The 15935-nt window shown below is 31.7% G+C and overlaps 2 protein-coding genes and 1 long non-coding RNA gene across 3 annotated transcripts; 1 reads left to right on the top strand and 2 right to left on the bottom strand.

The window, feature by feature from the left end:
* The first annotated feature begins 3998 nt into the window (after positions 1-3998).
* LOC116402771 lies at positions 3999-5574 on the top strand. Its single transcript, XR_004215396.1, has 2 exons — positions 3999-5255; positions 5355-5574. It is a non-coding gene; the product is annotated as an uncharacterized LOC116402771 (long non-coding RNA).
* Positions 5575-6561: 987 nt separating this feature from the next.
* LOC101222693 (rho GTPase-activating protein 68F) lies at positions 6562-8982 on the bottom strand. Its single transcript, XM_004136603.3, has 3 exons — positions 8574-8982; positions 7710-7974; positions 6562-7090 (listed from the first exon to the last, which is right to left on the bottom strand). The coding sequence occupies exons 1-3, from the start codon at positions 8815-8817 to the stop codon at positions 6856-6858; spliced, it is 744 nt and encodes a 247-aa protein (XP_004136651.3). The 5' UTR covers positions 8818-8982; the 3' UTR covers positions 6562-6855.
* Positions 8983-11154: 2172 nt separating this feature from the next.
* LOC101222454 (DNA-directed RNA polymerase V subunit 5A) lies at positions 11155-14914 on the bottom strand. Its single transcript, XM_004136602.3, has 4 exons — positions 14579-14914; positions 14072-14248; positions 13084-13197; positions 11155-11679 (listed from the first exon to the last, which is right to left on the bottom strand). The coding sequence occupies exons 1-4, from the start codon at positions 14843-14845 to the stop codon at positions 11554-11556; spliced, it is 684 nt and encodes a 227-aa protein (XP_004136650.1). The 5' UTR covers positions 14846-14914; the 3' UTR covers positions 11155-11553.
* Positions 14915-15935: the final 1021 nt, after the last annotated feature.

The following is a 15935-nucleotide window of genomic DNA, read 5'->3' as shown; positions in this document are numbered from 1 at the left end:
GCTAGTATAAGTGACTTTGTATTGACTGTTGATGGAACTTTAATGCTTTATTAAATAACAAAGTACTATTTCACCTTTCTTTTCAACCAAACACATTATGTAGAAAGAAATAAAGATAAAAAGTCAATACAAAGAAAATTCTTGTAATTCCCCCACATTTGTACACCATCAACTTCACATTCATGCCAACAACATCATACCATACAAAATTTATAGACAATGCATACAAACAAAATCATGCATAAATTAGAAGTCATTGTCGACAACTAGCTCGTCTGACACTTCTTACATTTAAATACAATTTATGTTTTTTCTGTATGAACAAACTTATGTTGTTTATCGAATCAATAATAAATTTTAACCCGAAAACGATAATTGAAAGATTTCTATAGAATTAAGCTTGGAAATTATCCAAAAAAATTTAGATTAAAATTAACTATGTCATGAAATTATTAAACTATATAAGTATTTAATGTGGTAATGAGAAAATGATTTTTAGTTTGTCTATTTGTGTTACTTAATTATATATTTTAATTTTTAATTTGTTAGAGAGCTAAAACAAAAGAGAATAGTTCTTAATTTTGTGAATAAAACAAAGTTTATAAGGGATTTGTGATATATTAACTAACTACATAAGCAAAATCATTAATACATCCAATTAAGATTATTGTTGATCCTAAAACCACAAATCAATTAAATAACATTTGATAGTTAATATTACGGAAACTATACAACTAATTAACTTCATGGTTTATACAAATTATATTAAATACATTTAAAACAATGGTCTAAATTAGGCTCAATTTCTAGATCTTCTTCTATGCACCTATCTTTTTTTAAAAAAAAAAGGAAATACAACTATATTTTCATTTCGATTTTTTGTTTTTAAGTTTATGTTCTCGTATAATTTTCCACCACACGTTTTTTTACAAAATGTTATAAAAATTGAAAACAAAAGTATTGTAATGGCCTAATTTAAGAAAGAAATGTCAATAAATCAAAATCACATATGAATGAAAGAAGTTACGAAGACATACAAATATAACAAACAAACACTTAAAAGAATTGAAAGTTATTATCCATACCAATAATGTGCACATTTTTCTCCAATTACTCAATCATATGAAATCTTCACAGCTGAGTATGTTTAGCTTAGAACAATCATGTGTTGCGTGACCTGCTGAAATTTTTTTCTATAATGCATGTTGATTTGTAGAAACAACTTTCACATTCTTAAAAGACTTTGGAGACAAGAAAGGATGGTCTTGTTAGGAGATTATTGTAGCTACCAATTGTGAAATTCGAATTTCAAATCTTAGACTTGTGAAGTCACGTATAAGTATTTTAGAAAAAATACAAATATAATATAATACATCTATGATATAGACTTTATCACTCATAAGCTCTTCTTATTGATGTATAGTGTAGACGCATAGACTCAAAAGGTAAGATTGATATGAAGCGTTTAAGATATGGAATGTATATTTATATTTGATATAAGAGTAGGGGTGTAATTATAGTGTTTTGGAAGTGGAAGTGAAAAGAAAAATGGAAAGGGTTTTAGGGAGGGGGAAGAGCATGTGAGTATAGAAGGGGATTGGGGGAGTTGATTTGACAAGACAATGAAAAGAGAAGAATTGGTATAGCTGTGAGCATCAAAAGAGGTAAAATCAGATTAAGACATTTGAGCTGACCTTTCAACCCCAAAAATACACACAAACACCACAACACAACACAACACAACAAAACCAAAACTAAAATATTTCAAAAGAAACAAACTCTGAATACTGTCTCCAAAAACCCCAACTCTCTCTACACAAACAAAAACCCTCTTTAATTCTCTCTCTATATATCTCTCTCTCCAAATGTTGCAGTTAATTCTAGGGTTCAAAACCTTTTCCTTAAGGTTATTCATTTATATTATTCTCACTTCATACTACTTAGTAGTAGACTAGAGTTAGGTTGTTGGGTTATGAAAACTTTAACTGGTTTTTGTTAATGATGTGTTGGGCCAGTAATTAGAATCCCATAAACATGGAGAGAAACTGTTTTATCATTTTGAGGAACAATAGAACATCATTTTTATCTAATATAGTATCAAAATTCTTAATGAATATGGAGTATATATATAAAATATATATATATATAGGAAAAGGCACTGATTCTGAGATGGGTAAATTTTGAAAGAAGGTGTGACCTACCCATTACCTCTTTCTGACTAAGACAGAGTTTTTTTTTTATTTGTGTGTGTGTTTTGGTAAAAAAGATAGATTGTAATGGGACTCTTCATTAAACACACACATACAATATTCCAATAATTCTATATACAATTTCTTTCTTTTATTATTATTTTTAACTTCATGTTTTGTTTTCATTATTCTTTTTGCTGTCTTTTGGTTCCCTATGTCATTGTAACTTCACTTCACTTACATCACTACACTCTGTTAACTCCACTTTTAACACCTTCAATCCTCCATTGGTTCTTTTTATTATATTGTATTAACATATTACTCATCTTAAATCCTCTCTCTCTCTCTCTCTCTCTGCTTTTTCTTTTTATTTCTTGGAATCCCAAACAACATCATTGTTTGCTGTTAATTCTACTTTCGTTTCTCTTTCTGTTGGAGTGATTATTCGATGGGTTTGCTACAATATGACTAATGGATTTTTGGTGGTTTGATTTGTGAGAGAAGGGTATTAACAAACGTGCAGATTTTCAAATTTAAATCTAACATTCTCTCCTTCAATAATATTTTTCCGACCTTCCGTTTAGTTGATCTCCACTCATCAATTGGAGTTAAAGTTTTCATCTAATTGATTTAGATTTTCTATGAGTTTTGTTTACACATTACCGTTAATCTATTAACTAGTGAATAGTAATATATTATGCAAGACAATAAGGATTTCAAATCTCTAACTTCATAGTTGAAAATTAAGTAAACGAAGATTGACAATTCTATACAATAATCAACAATCTACCAACGTTTTCTTCATGAAAGTTGAATATTCATCGTCCCATCTTTTACCATATACCCAGACATAGGGTAAATGACAGTTTATATTATCATTGCTTTTTGTTTATGTGTGTAACATTAGAGACTTTAAAATTGAAGGCCTCACAAGTCACAAATTCCACGGTATACAATGGCAAATCCATAATTTTTTTAAGGTGACTTTACTTAAAATTGATAACCTTTTTGTAGATACCTCTTTTACAAAGTTATTCATAATATTGAAATTGTCATTGAGAATTTTGGTTCTTGCGCACCCACATAATTTGTTGGTGAATTTCTTTAACTTTCTTTTGCAAAATATTTATGAGATTTGTTTTAAATGTTTATTAGAACTATTATTATTTTTGAAAAATATGTTATTCCATTGATTTTCTCCACGAAATATACATTTCCATTGAATACGAGGATAATTGCAAATTCAATAACAAAATTATGTTGCAAATATTAATATAGAATATGCTATATTTGTAACTATTTAAAAATGTTTATATACTTAGTTATTGCTATCCATTATAAACTACAATTGTCCCTCAAAGTTTCCTTTTCCTTTCTTATTAATTTCCTATTTTTTCTTTCAATTACTTTCGTCTTGAAATTTCAATAAATGGTTCTTTTCAATAATCATTTTGGTTTTTATTTTAGTTTTTTCTGTTTTTTAAATTATGTTTTTAAATATTAAAAATAAAAACCATATATATAATTGAGATAAAAAGTTTCTTGTTTTTTAAAAAAATGGAAAAGAAATTAAATTAGTTGGTAATCATTTTGGTTTTCATTTGAATTTTTCTTGTTTTTTAAATATATAGCTGGTAAATGATTTAAAAACAAAAGTAACTTTTTTCTCTCATTTAGAGTTTTCTTTCAAGAAAACAAATTTTTTTAGAAACTAAAAGTAAAAAATAAAAAATAAAAAACGAAAAACATTACTATACGTTTTGGCAAGTTTGTTGTTGATTTCGTCGATCTCTCCCCCTCTTGGCTTTGTTTCTTCGTCGAGAAAACGTATCCATTTCATTCATTCCCTACTCTAATATGGAGCATTGTTCACAAGTACCGTAGACGAATATAGAAATAGAAGTAATGGTTTTGGCTTCTGATTTTGTAATTTTATTGACAAACACTGGACCTCTGACTCATTTAGTTGGGCTTTCACCCCACTCTCCCAAACTTAGCCCTAAACACATAAAGCTTTAAAATAACCAAAAATAAATACAACTAATTTGTAGAATGATTCTCAAATTACACTGTATCTGTTTTTTTCTTTAAATTGTAAATATCTGAACACAACTTAACTTGACCAAACTCGAACTAATACGAACCAAAAAATCAGAATTCAATCACTTGCACTTAAGTGAGAATTGATATCTTGGTTGTGAAAGTTTCAAAACTTTGTCCGATCCTTGGTTTCTTAGATCACCTAAATAACATGAATCTACCCTATCTTAGAGGTTGAAATCAAATTGGCTTTGGAGATGTTGGGTTTGCGTGGTTCTTAAATATAATGTCTAAGGTTTTAAATCACGTACAAAATTAAGTTCTGAGTAGATGTCCGTCATAAACTGAACTCGTGATCTCTTAATCATTTATTGAGACGGTGTCTTCTCATTTACTACTAAATCAACCTATGATAGTTATGTGTTTTCTTGTTTAAATTAAAAAAAGTTTATTCAATCTCGACTAATTTTACAAGGAACCATCCATCCGTTCCCCTCAGTTTATTCTCTTCCACATGATCTTTAATTGGCTTTTTCTAATAGAAACCTTCGAGGGTATTATAAGCAAAAACTGTTACCTTACTTCCATGACGGTAATGTCTTCTAGAATGTGACACCTATTGGCAAAGCTAAAACCAGTCTTTGAACGGAAGGAATCAAGTTATAGTTAAGTTGGCCAATCAATATCAGAATCATATTCCTGAGCTTTGTCCCTTTCTACGAAACTCCACAAACTTTTTACTGAAGAGATAATCGATATATATATATACACACACGTAATGGAAGACACTAATCTCTACTTCCAAAGCTTCAAAGATGCCCATATCAGAAGCAAAACAAGACCATCACCCACAAGGTTCTTTCCACCTTCCTCTCCCTATCAAAATTTTCACTTTGTTGTCTCTCTGTCTCTCTTTCTAACTGTTTGAACTATAGGGTACCCAACTGAGAACGTTGGGACAGGGAAGAAGAAACAGTTATGGGGTACTACAAAAAAACGAGGAGATAGGAGTTTTATCGAAGGATGGTGGGTGTTTTCATTTCACTGCCTTCTATTCTTCTTTTTTTTTTTTTCTTTGTGAGGAAAAACAAAATCTTACCTTGTCAACTTGTGGATTGGGTGCAGCCTTTTTGCCCTGTGTTGCTGTTGGCTTTGTGAGGCATGTTGCTGATTCTCCTGGATGATTGTCCTGTTGTCTATTGTAATTAGTGTTTATATATGTTCCATCAATATCAGCAACACTGATCTAGTGTATTGTATAAAACAACTTTATCTATGAGATTGAGACTTCTGCTTGTACTGGCCTATGGTTTTCTTGAGCAAATGGAAGTTTTAGATTTGATTCTAACCAAATCCTTCTTCTATAGTACCACAAAAAGGTATATCTTCCTAACAGGCTAATACAACATGGCAGATAAGGAAAAAATATATATATACAACTTCAGACCCCAAAAAGGTTAAATAACGTAGATTGTAATCCTGAAGTTTTTAGCCACTGTTATATTTGAACTCACCTTGCTTGGCTTGTGAAATCTGCTTATTCTTCTTCCAATGAACTCGGTGATCTGTCTAGCTCCTAAACTGTACAGTCTTCTTCATTTCAACTCTGTTTTCAAATTATGTCTCTTGGTCCTTCCTCCTTCAGTTTAAAAAAAAATCACTCCTAAAATAATTGAAAACCAACATAATATAACTCTAACAAAGAACAGGATGAATAATCTACATAAATAGAGTGAAAGAACATAGATATGCAAGGAATTTTCAAGTTAGTCGGATACTTATAGCCCTGGGTCCTTATTCTCAAGACAGATCTGTTTGCATAGAATGCTGTTATCACATTCAAGACAGATGTTAGTAAATTTGAAAGGCTATAATGATTATGTGGTGGGTGTTGTGTTGTAATTCAGTTATACTACAAAATGATCCATAAACCAGATTTTGGATTTTCTTGTTCCTTGCCATGTGGAAAAACGCAGCCCGTGATAGGAAAACTCAGATTCCTCCATCTCAATGAGAATTCTCTTGATGAATTACATATGATGCAGAGTAGGTACTTTTGATAAGAGAAATACTTGTTCTAAGAGTACCTTCCATAGTTCTTAAAGTTTTATAAAAAAGATTGAAAAATGCTTGTAATAAGCTATAAGGAAATATTTTTCCACCGATCCTCTAGGTTGTACTTCCTTTTCAAAAATCGTATCAAACTCACCCTAAATACCGTAATTTCTCTTGACATAAACAAGATCATTTCAGTGAGTAAGGATACGAGAAAAGTTTAATAAGAAACAGAACCATAAAGACCAGACCTATGAGGTACACAACACAGTAATCCTCCACAGCTAAAATCTCCAATAATCAAAGCAAGTGCAACGATGCATAGCATAAAATGTTGATTAAGCTATCAACTACAACCATACAAATAAATTAGCATCAAACATACGTAGCTTATTATAAACAACATTCCCTTTAGTTTTTACAAGCAACACTAAAGAAGTTACCAATCAAGCTACACAACAAAGCACAATCAGAATGTACAGATATTTTATTGTTTAGCTATAGCTCGTGTTAATTGCTCATAAGCCTTGGAGCTGCCTAAGATCAAATACAACTTCTTTAACCAAGCTTACTATGTCATGTACTGCCTTGACATCCATCTCTCCTCATATCTCCAAACGGAGTTGGCAGAAAAAGGTACCTCCGTGACATTGAGGGAGTCGGGTTCAATGCCATAATCTGTCAGTGGTCTGTGTTCAAGAACATCATCGTGACTTTTCACAAAGTCAGGAATCTCAACCTCTCCCTTTTTTATATCTTCTGAAAGATACTGGAGGCGGCTCAGATACTTGATTTTCCAGTACAATCTACCAAAAGAGAACAAATCTTGTCAAACACATGTGGACCATCAATTACTCAAGACATACATTAGAGGAAACGGATATCACAAAATTTCAAGGATGTAAGCAACCATAATCAGTCGTACCACTGGTTCTTCCCACTACTAAAGATTATATATTCTAGTAGGCTGCTTTTAAGAATTGGGGGGAAGAAAACTTCTCAAAAACTAATAATTTCTCACAGATATAATGTCGCATACATCCCTACAAAGAAGAACGATTTTCTGTTTCTTCCCTTTTCATTCCTCAAATAATACATCAATAATGTGAGAGAGAGAGAGAGGGAGAGAGAGATTGTAAACATATTGACTAAAAATCTATGAAAATTCCTGCAGCAAAAGAAAATGATAATAGATTGCAATAGCAATAGTAAAATTTTCAAATTTTATGAAATCCAAAAGAAGAAAACTAATGTCTTACTGAAGCACTTATAAGAAGATGAATCATATCCATCAACCTAAAAGTGAAAAGTTATAAATAAACAGTTCAGTAACGTTAGAACTTAATTAATTAAGGAAAATAATCAAATGTCAACAAATTCAATATGTCAGTTACATTTGGAAACCAGCATAGCGAACACACTCACCCGCCACTTAGGAAAAAACGGCCAAAAGTCGCCAAGACAAGCCTCGAACGGAGACCAGGATGTACAAAGTAGAGAAATTGAAGTCTATCCTTGTAATCAGATGGAAGTTCTTCATAAATCCACCTCAAAATGGTAAGGCCTGGACAATTATCATCCTTCTGGGCAGTAGTATGAAAGTACACAATGCAAAATGGACCCTCAGACAATTCGTTCTGGAATTTATGGAAGATATATCTCTTCAGCCGCTCCCCACTTACAACCACAGCTGTGTTAGAAGAAATTTCATATTTAGAAAACAAATTGGAGTTATCTGAATTCTTATACAAGAAAATATTAAACAATATTTCTAAACGGAAGTTTTGTGCTACAACCATTAGACCTATCTACTTTGTGATGATGTCAACAGAAGATATGGCCACGAATTGTTCATCTATAAATTCAGAAGATAGAGGCTAAGAACAGTAACAACATATTAAGAAGAGATTAACTAAAAATTCGCCACGAATCTTTAATGGGTCTAATTAATCCAACTTCCAAATCAGTTTCCACTTGGTCTCAAAATTAGAAATAGTTGACGAAGCTGATTTATTGGATAAATAGAAATTAAGTTCTCTAATGGAGCTTGTAAGAACATTAAAATTAACATCTGGAAGGTTTACAAAGAAGGAATTCATAATGAAGTAGCAATTATGATCACATTAAAATTAAATTAAATTCCATCTCAATCAATGATAGACAGTCCAGACCAGGACCAAAAAACTAGGCTGAATTATAAACTGAATAGTGACGCAAAAAGAGTGTAACGTAAACGTATAGAAGAACTAATTATGAATGAGAGCATAATTCTTCAATTAGCTTATTTACCAGGGAAGTACTTTCCAACGACACGGAGGATACGATTCCCAGTCTTGTCGGTGCCCTCAAGACGAACAAACTGCAAAAGATCGAGATCGGAAAAGTCCTCATCGGAGGAAAGGTTTTGAGAACAATCGTGCCAATGATCAGCGTCTTCAGACTCTTTATCTTTGTCAGGCAAAAGTGGGCGGGAATCAATGCCACCATCAGAAGGGAGGATGACGACAGAGAAATCGTTAGGGGTGCTACCCATCTCTGCTTCGATCTACTTCTCTCAAATGGGATGGAGTTCAGAACGAATAAATAAATATCTCGCGTTCGTGAAGTAATTGAGAGAAACTTACATGAGTGGGTCGGATGATGTTGAGATCGGCATTGTTGGAACTTGGAGCTTTGATTCGAGGAGAGTTGGGGTTTACGGTGTCTTAGTTCTACGCGATAATATCTCTCTGAAAGTGACGTCAAAATGACGAAGTTGATAAGATCGACAAGTAATTTTCGAATTAAATATTAATAAAGTCTTTAATTATAGTGAAAATGACCAAATTGATCAAATATTTTAAAAAATAAAAATAAAGCAAAATTTTAGATTTTTATCAAAATCATAAAACACTTTTGCCTTCCAATAAAATACTACTTTAAGTGTCGGTTTTAACAAATGCTTAAATATTAATTTTGACCAATTTAAAAAATGTTAGGCATTTTAATTATATCTTTAATGGATTAATAATTTTTTTAAAAAGATTAATTATATATTTAGAAACAATTTTAATTATATATTAAATTGGATCCTAAATTATCCATCTTGCGTAGCCTCTAAATGTGTGTGAAGGTTCAACCTCTATATCAACCATTAATTATCTTTCATAAATATTCAAATATACTAAATATTTATAAAATATACTTAAATTTCATATCTATATTGAAAGTAAGTTTAAAACAACTCGATAATTTCAAAGATTCAGTTGCAAACAAAGTAACATTTAAAACACTTCAAATATAAGGCATTGAACAAGAATTTACGAATATAAATCATTTTTCTATTTTAAAAAGGGATTTTTGAAAATAGAATAATTAGGCAAAATATTTTATAGCCCATAGCAAATTATTAACCCAAGTCCAGAACAGATGGTGAAATACCAAGAAAGTCCATAAAAACCTAAATCACCTTATAGAAATTGATATCTTTCTATCTGTTCTATCAATAAATTGATACATTTCTATCTGTTCTATCAATAAAAAAAATTGATATCTTTCTATCGGATATAAAAGCTGAGTTCTCTTTATATCAAAGTTTATATATCACATGTAGCGAATCTTGATTTGACTTTTCTTGATTTGTAAAGAGAGAGGTCAAGTGGTGACTTTTCTTGATTTGTAAAGAGAGAGGTCAAGTGAGATGATCGAGCTACCGTTCAAAAAATGATTGAAAGTGGATTTTTTTTGTCTTTTTGGTTCAATAGGATTGAGAATGTATTAACCCCTTCCTATGCACAAATAATTAAAAATAGAAGAATTGACAGCATTTAATTCATACATGAAGTCTCTTTCTACTAGTTTCTCTCATTTCTGTCACTAATAAAAAATAATCCGTTTCTATCATCACTAACAGAAATATTTTGGGTGGGTTTGGTTTAGATTATAAATTATTTAATTTTACTAAAAAATTTATTTTGAAAAAAATGGTAATGTTTGACAAATTAAAATGAAGCATTTTTTAAAAATTCATTTTTTTGTTTTGCATATTACGAATATAGTAATATTTACAGATATTAATTTACGGATATCACAAATTAAAATAATCGATTTACAAATTTTTGCATAGAACAAAAACATATCGAAAAGAATTTTTTGTTTTGCATATTACGAATATAGTAAATATCACAAGTAATTAGTAATATCATATAGCTATATTTAAAAAAACAACCTATGACAAGTAATTAGTTATATTAGATATTATCGACATTTAAATTTACTATTTTGAAATATTTAAATTACCACTTTGACATTTAAATTTATTTCGAAATTTAGAAAATGCACCGACAACAATCCTATAATAAAAAAAATTGATAAAAGAATTTTAAGATTTTATTTTATTCTTTCATTTTCTAGTTAAAAAATTTAATTTACATTAAATATTGAGTTCATCCAACATGTCCCACACACCCAAATCCACATTAAAGGCATTAAAAGAAGGAAGCACAATTTGGATATGCCATTTTGAAGCTTTTCAACAAAAAGAAAAAGAAAAAATGTAAAGGAAACAAACTATTGGTGTTGATGGTTATCTTTTCCAACAAAAAAACAAAAACAAAAGTAAAATTCTTTTTATAAAAGAACTAGTAAAAATATTTACAAATACAACTTATCAACTAGAGTGTAGGTCTATCTTAATATTTATAAATATCATTGATAAAAAGTAAGAATATGCTATATTTATAAATACTTTAGTTAATTGATTATTAAGCAAACTTGCCCTAGAAAAGTTGCTACCTATTATGAAACAAAATATTGTTCTGATTAAAGGCTCTATATAAGTAAATTCATTAAAATACTTTATATCTTTAGTAAAAGAATACTTCTATTCTTATTTTTAAAATTTGGTTGATTCTCCTCTTTTCCAGGCATCAGCATCATAGTCTCTTGCCATCCAAAACAAATACTTCACAAGTTAAGAGTGAGGATTAGAAAATTGTTTTGTTTCTCACACATGAAGGAATGAAAAAGGATATAAATACATCTCCTACAGCTAGCTTCATTCCTTTTCTTTCATACACAACTGGAGGGAGTTACAAGTACCTTGTTAAGGATGGCTGCAGTAATTGTGATACAGATTGCTTGAAGAAACCCATAATCATAAAAATCTGCACTCGAAACCTATTAAATAGAAGAAGTTCTGGAACATAGATGTTTAAGACAAAAACTAATCTGAGTTTTATGGGGGAAGAAATCCAAAAGTTGATTGGTGAAACCTGCCTCTCTAGGTCCATCACCAAACACACCGGTAAGTTATGTGTGCCCTAGTCATATCGCCATCGTAAGTCACTTTCACAACCTGCCCTTTCTCCAGCCCATAATATCGAGCTATAGCATCCGTACGTAACATACGAGGAAGCTGCATTGTATCAAAAGTAGGCATGAAGACATGAGGTTGAACAACTGTTTGTACTAGTTTAAGAAACAGAGTCCATGAGAATTCAAGAAGCAATAGCACATAGCAGAAATGGTTGTATTGCTTTGTTTCACAATTTCTATTTTCCAAACAGGGCGACTGGAACCTTCAACAACTCTAAGAAATATTTAGCCCCTTCCTGTGATCTTGTATGGACAAATTGATCCAAAAGGCTAAAGTGACGTCAAAACGAAATAGAGATATGCAACTGTTTTTGTGCTTTAACGTAGTAACTCCTGTTACTCAAGTTGTAACTAAGGGAAAGAGCTCTTTAAAGTTCAATTATTCCTTCCTTTTTTTCTAAATGAAAGCTAGATTTTTTTATAAAAAGTAAACCGTAAAAAATCATTATATTCCCTCTACCAAGCACACAAAATATTAATTATTGATTTTTGTCTGAAGTAAGGTATCATGTAATGGGTCACCTTTTCTTTTTTGATGGGATGGGCTGAGTCACTTGAGCCCACAAAAACCGTATCTTCACAATCATTCATTCCTTAGCACTAAGGGGGTGTTTTGTGCATATGTTTGGCTAGAAGTCACACCACATTCAGAGAGAAGCTGCCAAACCCAGGTTTAATTGGAAAAACCAATAGGCTTGAACAGTAACTCGCTATATTCAACCTCCCACAGTTTTCTCAAACCAAAGCTTTCTACTCACACAGCAGACACAGTTATTATAAACTCAATCTTCTAAAACCCTTTGCCAAACCATAGATTTAATATACAAAAACCTAGGTTGGCCTTAGGGAGGGATTCACTTTCTAAGCCCAAACCCATTTGAAGAGAAGTTCCAAAGCTCAGGTTTAATTAGAGGCACCAACCGGCTTGAGTAGTACATTATTCATGCACCACACATAGTTTTCCTAAACCTGTAAGGCTGCACCTCATATGCACTTTTCCTAGAACAAAACTCCCTAAACCCTCTCATGCACAATTTTCCTAGACCCAAACTTCCCAAGACCACAGGTTATTGCACCCAAGCTTAAGGTGCCAAGCCAGAAGTCTAAACGCCCCCTGATAAAGCTTAATGATTGGAGGACAAAATAAGCCTATATGATGTCACACTTGAGATGAGTTTTACCCCAAAAAAAAAAGATAGTCCCAAATGAGATAGAGATACTGTATGCTCATTCAAAATCCCAGCTGTAGCAGCCACGAAAATATTGAAAGATGTCCTTTGACATATGACTCTTATCAGCGTTTAGCATAAATATTGAAAAGAAGAAATTGTTGGTCGTTCAGGGGAGCATGTTTAAGATGAGAAACAGTTTAGTCTACAGGCAATCATGCGGAAGGAAATATAATTTGCCAAGATATTGTTTACGGTACTATTCAATATCTTACCTGTTTTTCTTCTATACTGTATTGTTTCAAAAGCTTTTGTTTTTCTTCCTCCGTCAGTACTTGATGGTTTGGCTTTAAAGCATGCTTTGTGATGTTGACGAGCAAGTCAGTAATCTGATACCAGAAAAAATAACAGTGCAGTCATTTGAGGAAATATAGAAAAATGTACCAAAATTAGATAAACCATAAAATAATATTATTTTTAAAAAATGAGCAACATATAATTAAACATATGAACTTTTTAAGATAATCTTTCTAAAAAAGACCACGTTTTCATTATGAAAGAATATACAAGAGCAAACGAAAAAACGAAACAAAAAAATCTTATTCTCTAAGTTCAAGATTGAATTTGTTCGAGGATTGCTAGAATGTAGGAAGTTATTACAGAAAAATGGGGGCATCTCGAAACCATATATCTTTTAAAGATTGTGAGATCTCCCTATCTTTCCACCCTGAGATCCTCAACAAAAAAATGACTATTTTTACATTGACAGTCCCCATGAATTATTGATTGAAGGCTTCTTTCTCTAAAAAAATTATTATTTTCTTGCTAAAAGTTCTTGGACAAGATTAATAAACACGATAAGCTTCCCATCACCCTCTCCGGGAAATTAATAAAAAAAACAAAAGGTTTAGAACCCTTCCCGTATTACTACATTTCGTTATTGTCGGGTTCACTCTATTGTCTCAATACCCGAACATCTACTTCTTTAAGTTATTTCTCTTCTCTATCATGGCAAACTCTATTGTTAATTGTTCCCTCACCAGGGCTCCCCATGTCAATGCCAACTTCAGTTTGTTAGTATACTAAGAAAACAACTTCAGCAATGACCATTGTGTTGAATACACCAAAAACTTAAGTATGAAGAAAATATTAAAAACACAGCATGGCAACAAATAAATGACTCGTTGAGACCAAGCATTTACCAAGACGCTGCTCATGTTTCTGTCAAACTAAATAAATTCATCACAAGTTCAAGAAACGAACCTGGAATATTTCAACCTTAAACGAGAAGAGCTCAACTGCTTTCATGGCTTGGTTTGTAATTTGATTTTGCACAATTAAAATGAGACCATGCAAACTATCCTTATTAGCAATTTGACCAGCAATATTGCGAATAGCATTAACTTTTACTGCACCAGTTCCACAGAACACTACAAGAACCTGCAAAATCAACATCCGGTTATGAAATAACAAATATTACAAGAAGGTACTATATTTATATTATCAACCTTTCAGACATTTCTAAATAATTTCTACGTTTCGTCCAGGCTAAGTAAAGCATTTCCCTCAGTAATCCGTCCCTCCCTGAATCATAAACTAGTAGAGAAAGGTAAGCAATTCAGTCCGTTTCATTTCAACAATAAATCCCAAAGAAATCTACAGAATGAATCGACACTCTTTCTTTACTCGCATTACCCACCCTAATTTGACTAACTAAGACAAACAAGAAGCAGGAAGGAATAAACAATGCAAGAAGCGGTGGAGACATACTCTTTTGGAGGGATCGGAGTGATGAGCGGCGGATAGTTTTAGGCGATCAACGTCGGGGAATTGGCCAAAAGTTTCTCGAAATTGTTGAAGAGAGAAGTCGATATTGGGGGAGTTGATAGTGTAACCTCGGTCCTTAAGCATCTCCACGACTGTTCTTCGAGAAAGGAAGTATCTATGGCTCTCAGTGGTTCCATCGTCGATGTAGGAACTCAAGCAAGTGCCGAACTCCACTGGATTCGGCTCTGCTTCAAACCCATCTTCCTCCATTTTCGCTCCCTCTCTCCGATAATAGAGCCTACAGTTTCTCCTCCTTTTTTTGTTGCTTTAGAAATGGGAAAAAGTTCGTAAAATTCACTGTGGAATTCGTTTCAAAATTTTCAATTATGCCTTCAACTTTTGCATAATTTCTTTTAGCCCTTAAATTTAATTTTTATTTTTAAAAACGATCTTGGAAGAATTTATTATTACTATTTGTGTCTATAAATTTGGGGTTATGTTAGCAAAAAAAAAAAAATACATATATACCATAAACCAAATAAAAGAATTTGGGCAATTTGTTTTTATTTTATATGACAACAATTATATTGAATTGAACTTTTAACTTCAATGGTTATCATTTTCAACCTAAAGTTTGGGTTTACTAGACATATTTTTTAGTTTAGTAATAATTGTGGAGATCGAGTATCCAGTATTGAATCAAAAGTAAGATAATGCATATCTATTACTGTTGAGTTAGACGTACTTTGACTACAATTAGACTTGTCGTGGTTACAAATTTTATTTTCTGTTTGATTTTCACTACTTTCTTAGTTTCCGTTTGAAGAAAAATTATATAAAAAAATTGTGTAACCTTATAAATTCTAATAACATTAAATTTGGACAATTCTAAGTTTGATTGATGCACGTATTAACAATTCAATAATTTTAAAAACTCAAAAAATTAGCTTTTTCCTTTCATGTCATTTCGTTCATCTCGTTTTTTACATTGAAAGCTCGACAAATTTTCATTAAGCAAATATGATAACTATTGATGCATGGAAGCCCGAATGCATTTGATGTTATCTCACGTGAACCTCACCTAATCTTATTGGCTAACTCGATTCTTCTAGTCTAGTCTCATATTCTGAGTTCACTTGTGTGAAAGTTTCTCACAAAGTGTTGAGTCAAACTTACCACATTTTGAATGCCTAAGTTAGTATACATAATGTATAGTGTAGTTAAGCACAAAGAACGTAAAGTTAAAACTCTTCTTAGGACATTACTTTCTATTCTCCTCTCATGTGGTCATAGTGTGACTATTTATAATGCATTTTTTTTCTAACAAGCACTTATTGTGTAATTTTGACAATGTCATGGC

This window comes from Cucumis sativus, chromosome 3, assembly GCF_000004075.3.
Source record: "Cucumis sativus cultivar 9930 chromosome 3, Cucumber_9930_V3, whole genome shotgun sequence".
In the NCBI taxonomy this organism is placed as follows: domain Eukaryota; kingdom Viridiplantae; phylum Streptophyta; class Magnoliopsida; order Cucurbitales; family Cucurbitaceae; genus Cucumis; species Cucumis sativus.
This window is presented reverse-complemented; position numbering and strand designations above follow the sequence as displayed.

Excerpts from the sequence above, each read along its gene's own strand:
- LOC101222693 (XM_004136603.3), bottom strand. The coding sequence starts at position 8,817 with ATGGGTAGCACCCCTAACGATTTCTCTGTCGTCATCCTCCCTTCTGAT. Across the intron at positions 7,975-8,573 it reads CGTTGGAAAGTACTTCCCTG|CTGTGGTTGTAAGTGGGGAG; the intron begins GTAAATAAGCTA and ends CTTCTAACACAG. Across the intron at positions 7,091-7,709 it reads CGTTTTTTCCTAAGTGGCGG|ATTGTACTGGAAAATCAAGT; the intron begins GTGAGTGTGTTC and ends CTCTTTTGGTAG.
- LOC101222454 (XM_004136602.3), bottom strand. The coding sequence starts at position 14,845 with ATGGAGGAAGATGGGTTTGAAGCAGAGCCGAATCCAGTGGAGTTCGGC. Across the intron at positions 13,198-14,071 it reads TTAAGGTTGAAATATTCCAG|ATTACTGACTTGCTCGTCAA; the intron begins GTTCGTTTCTTG and ends TTCTGGTATCAG. Across the intron at positions 11,680-13,083 it reads ACAGTATAGAAGAAAAACAG|CTTCCTCGTATGTTACGTAC; the intron begins GTAAGATATTGA and ends GATACAATGCAG.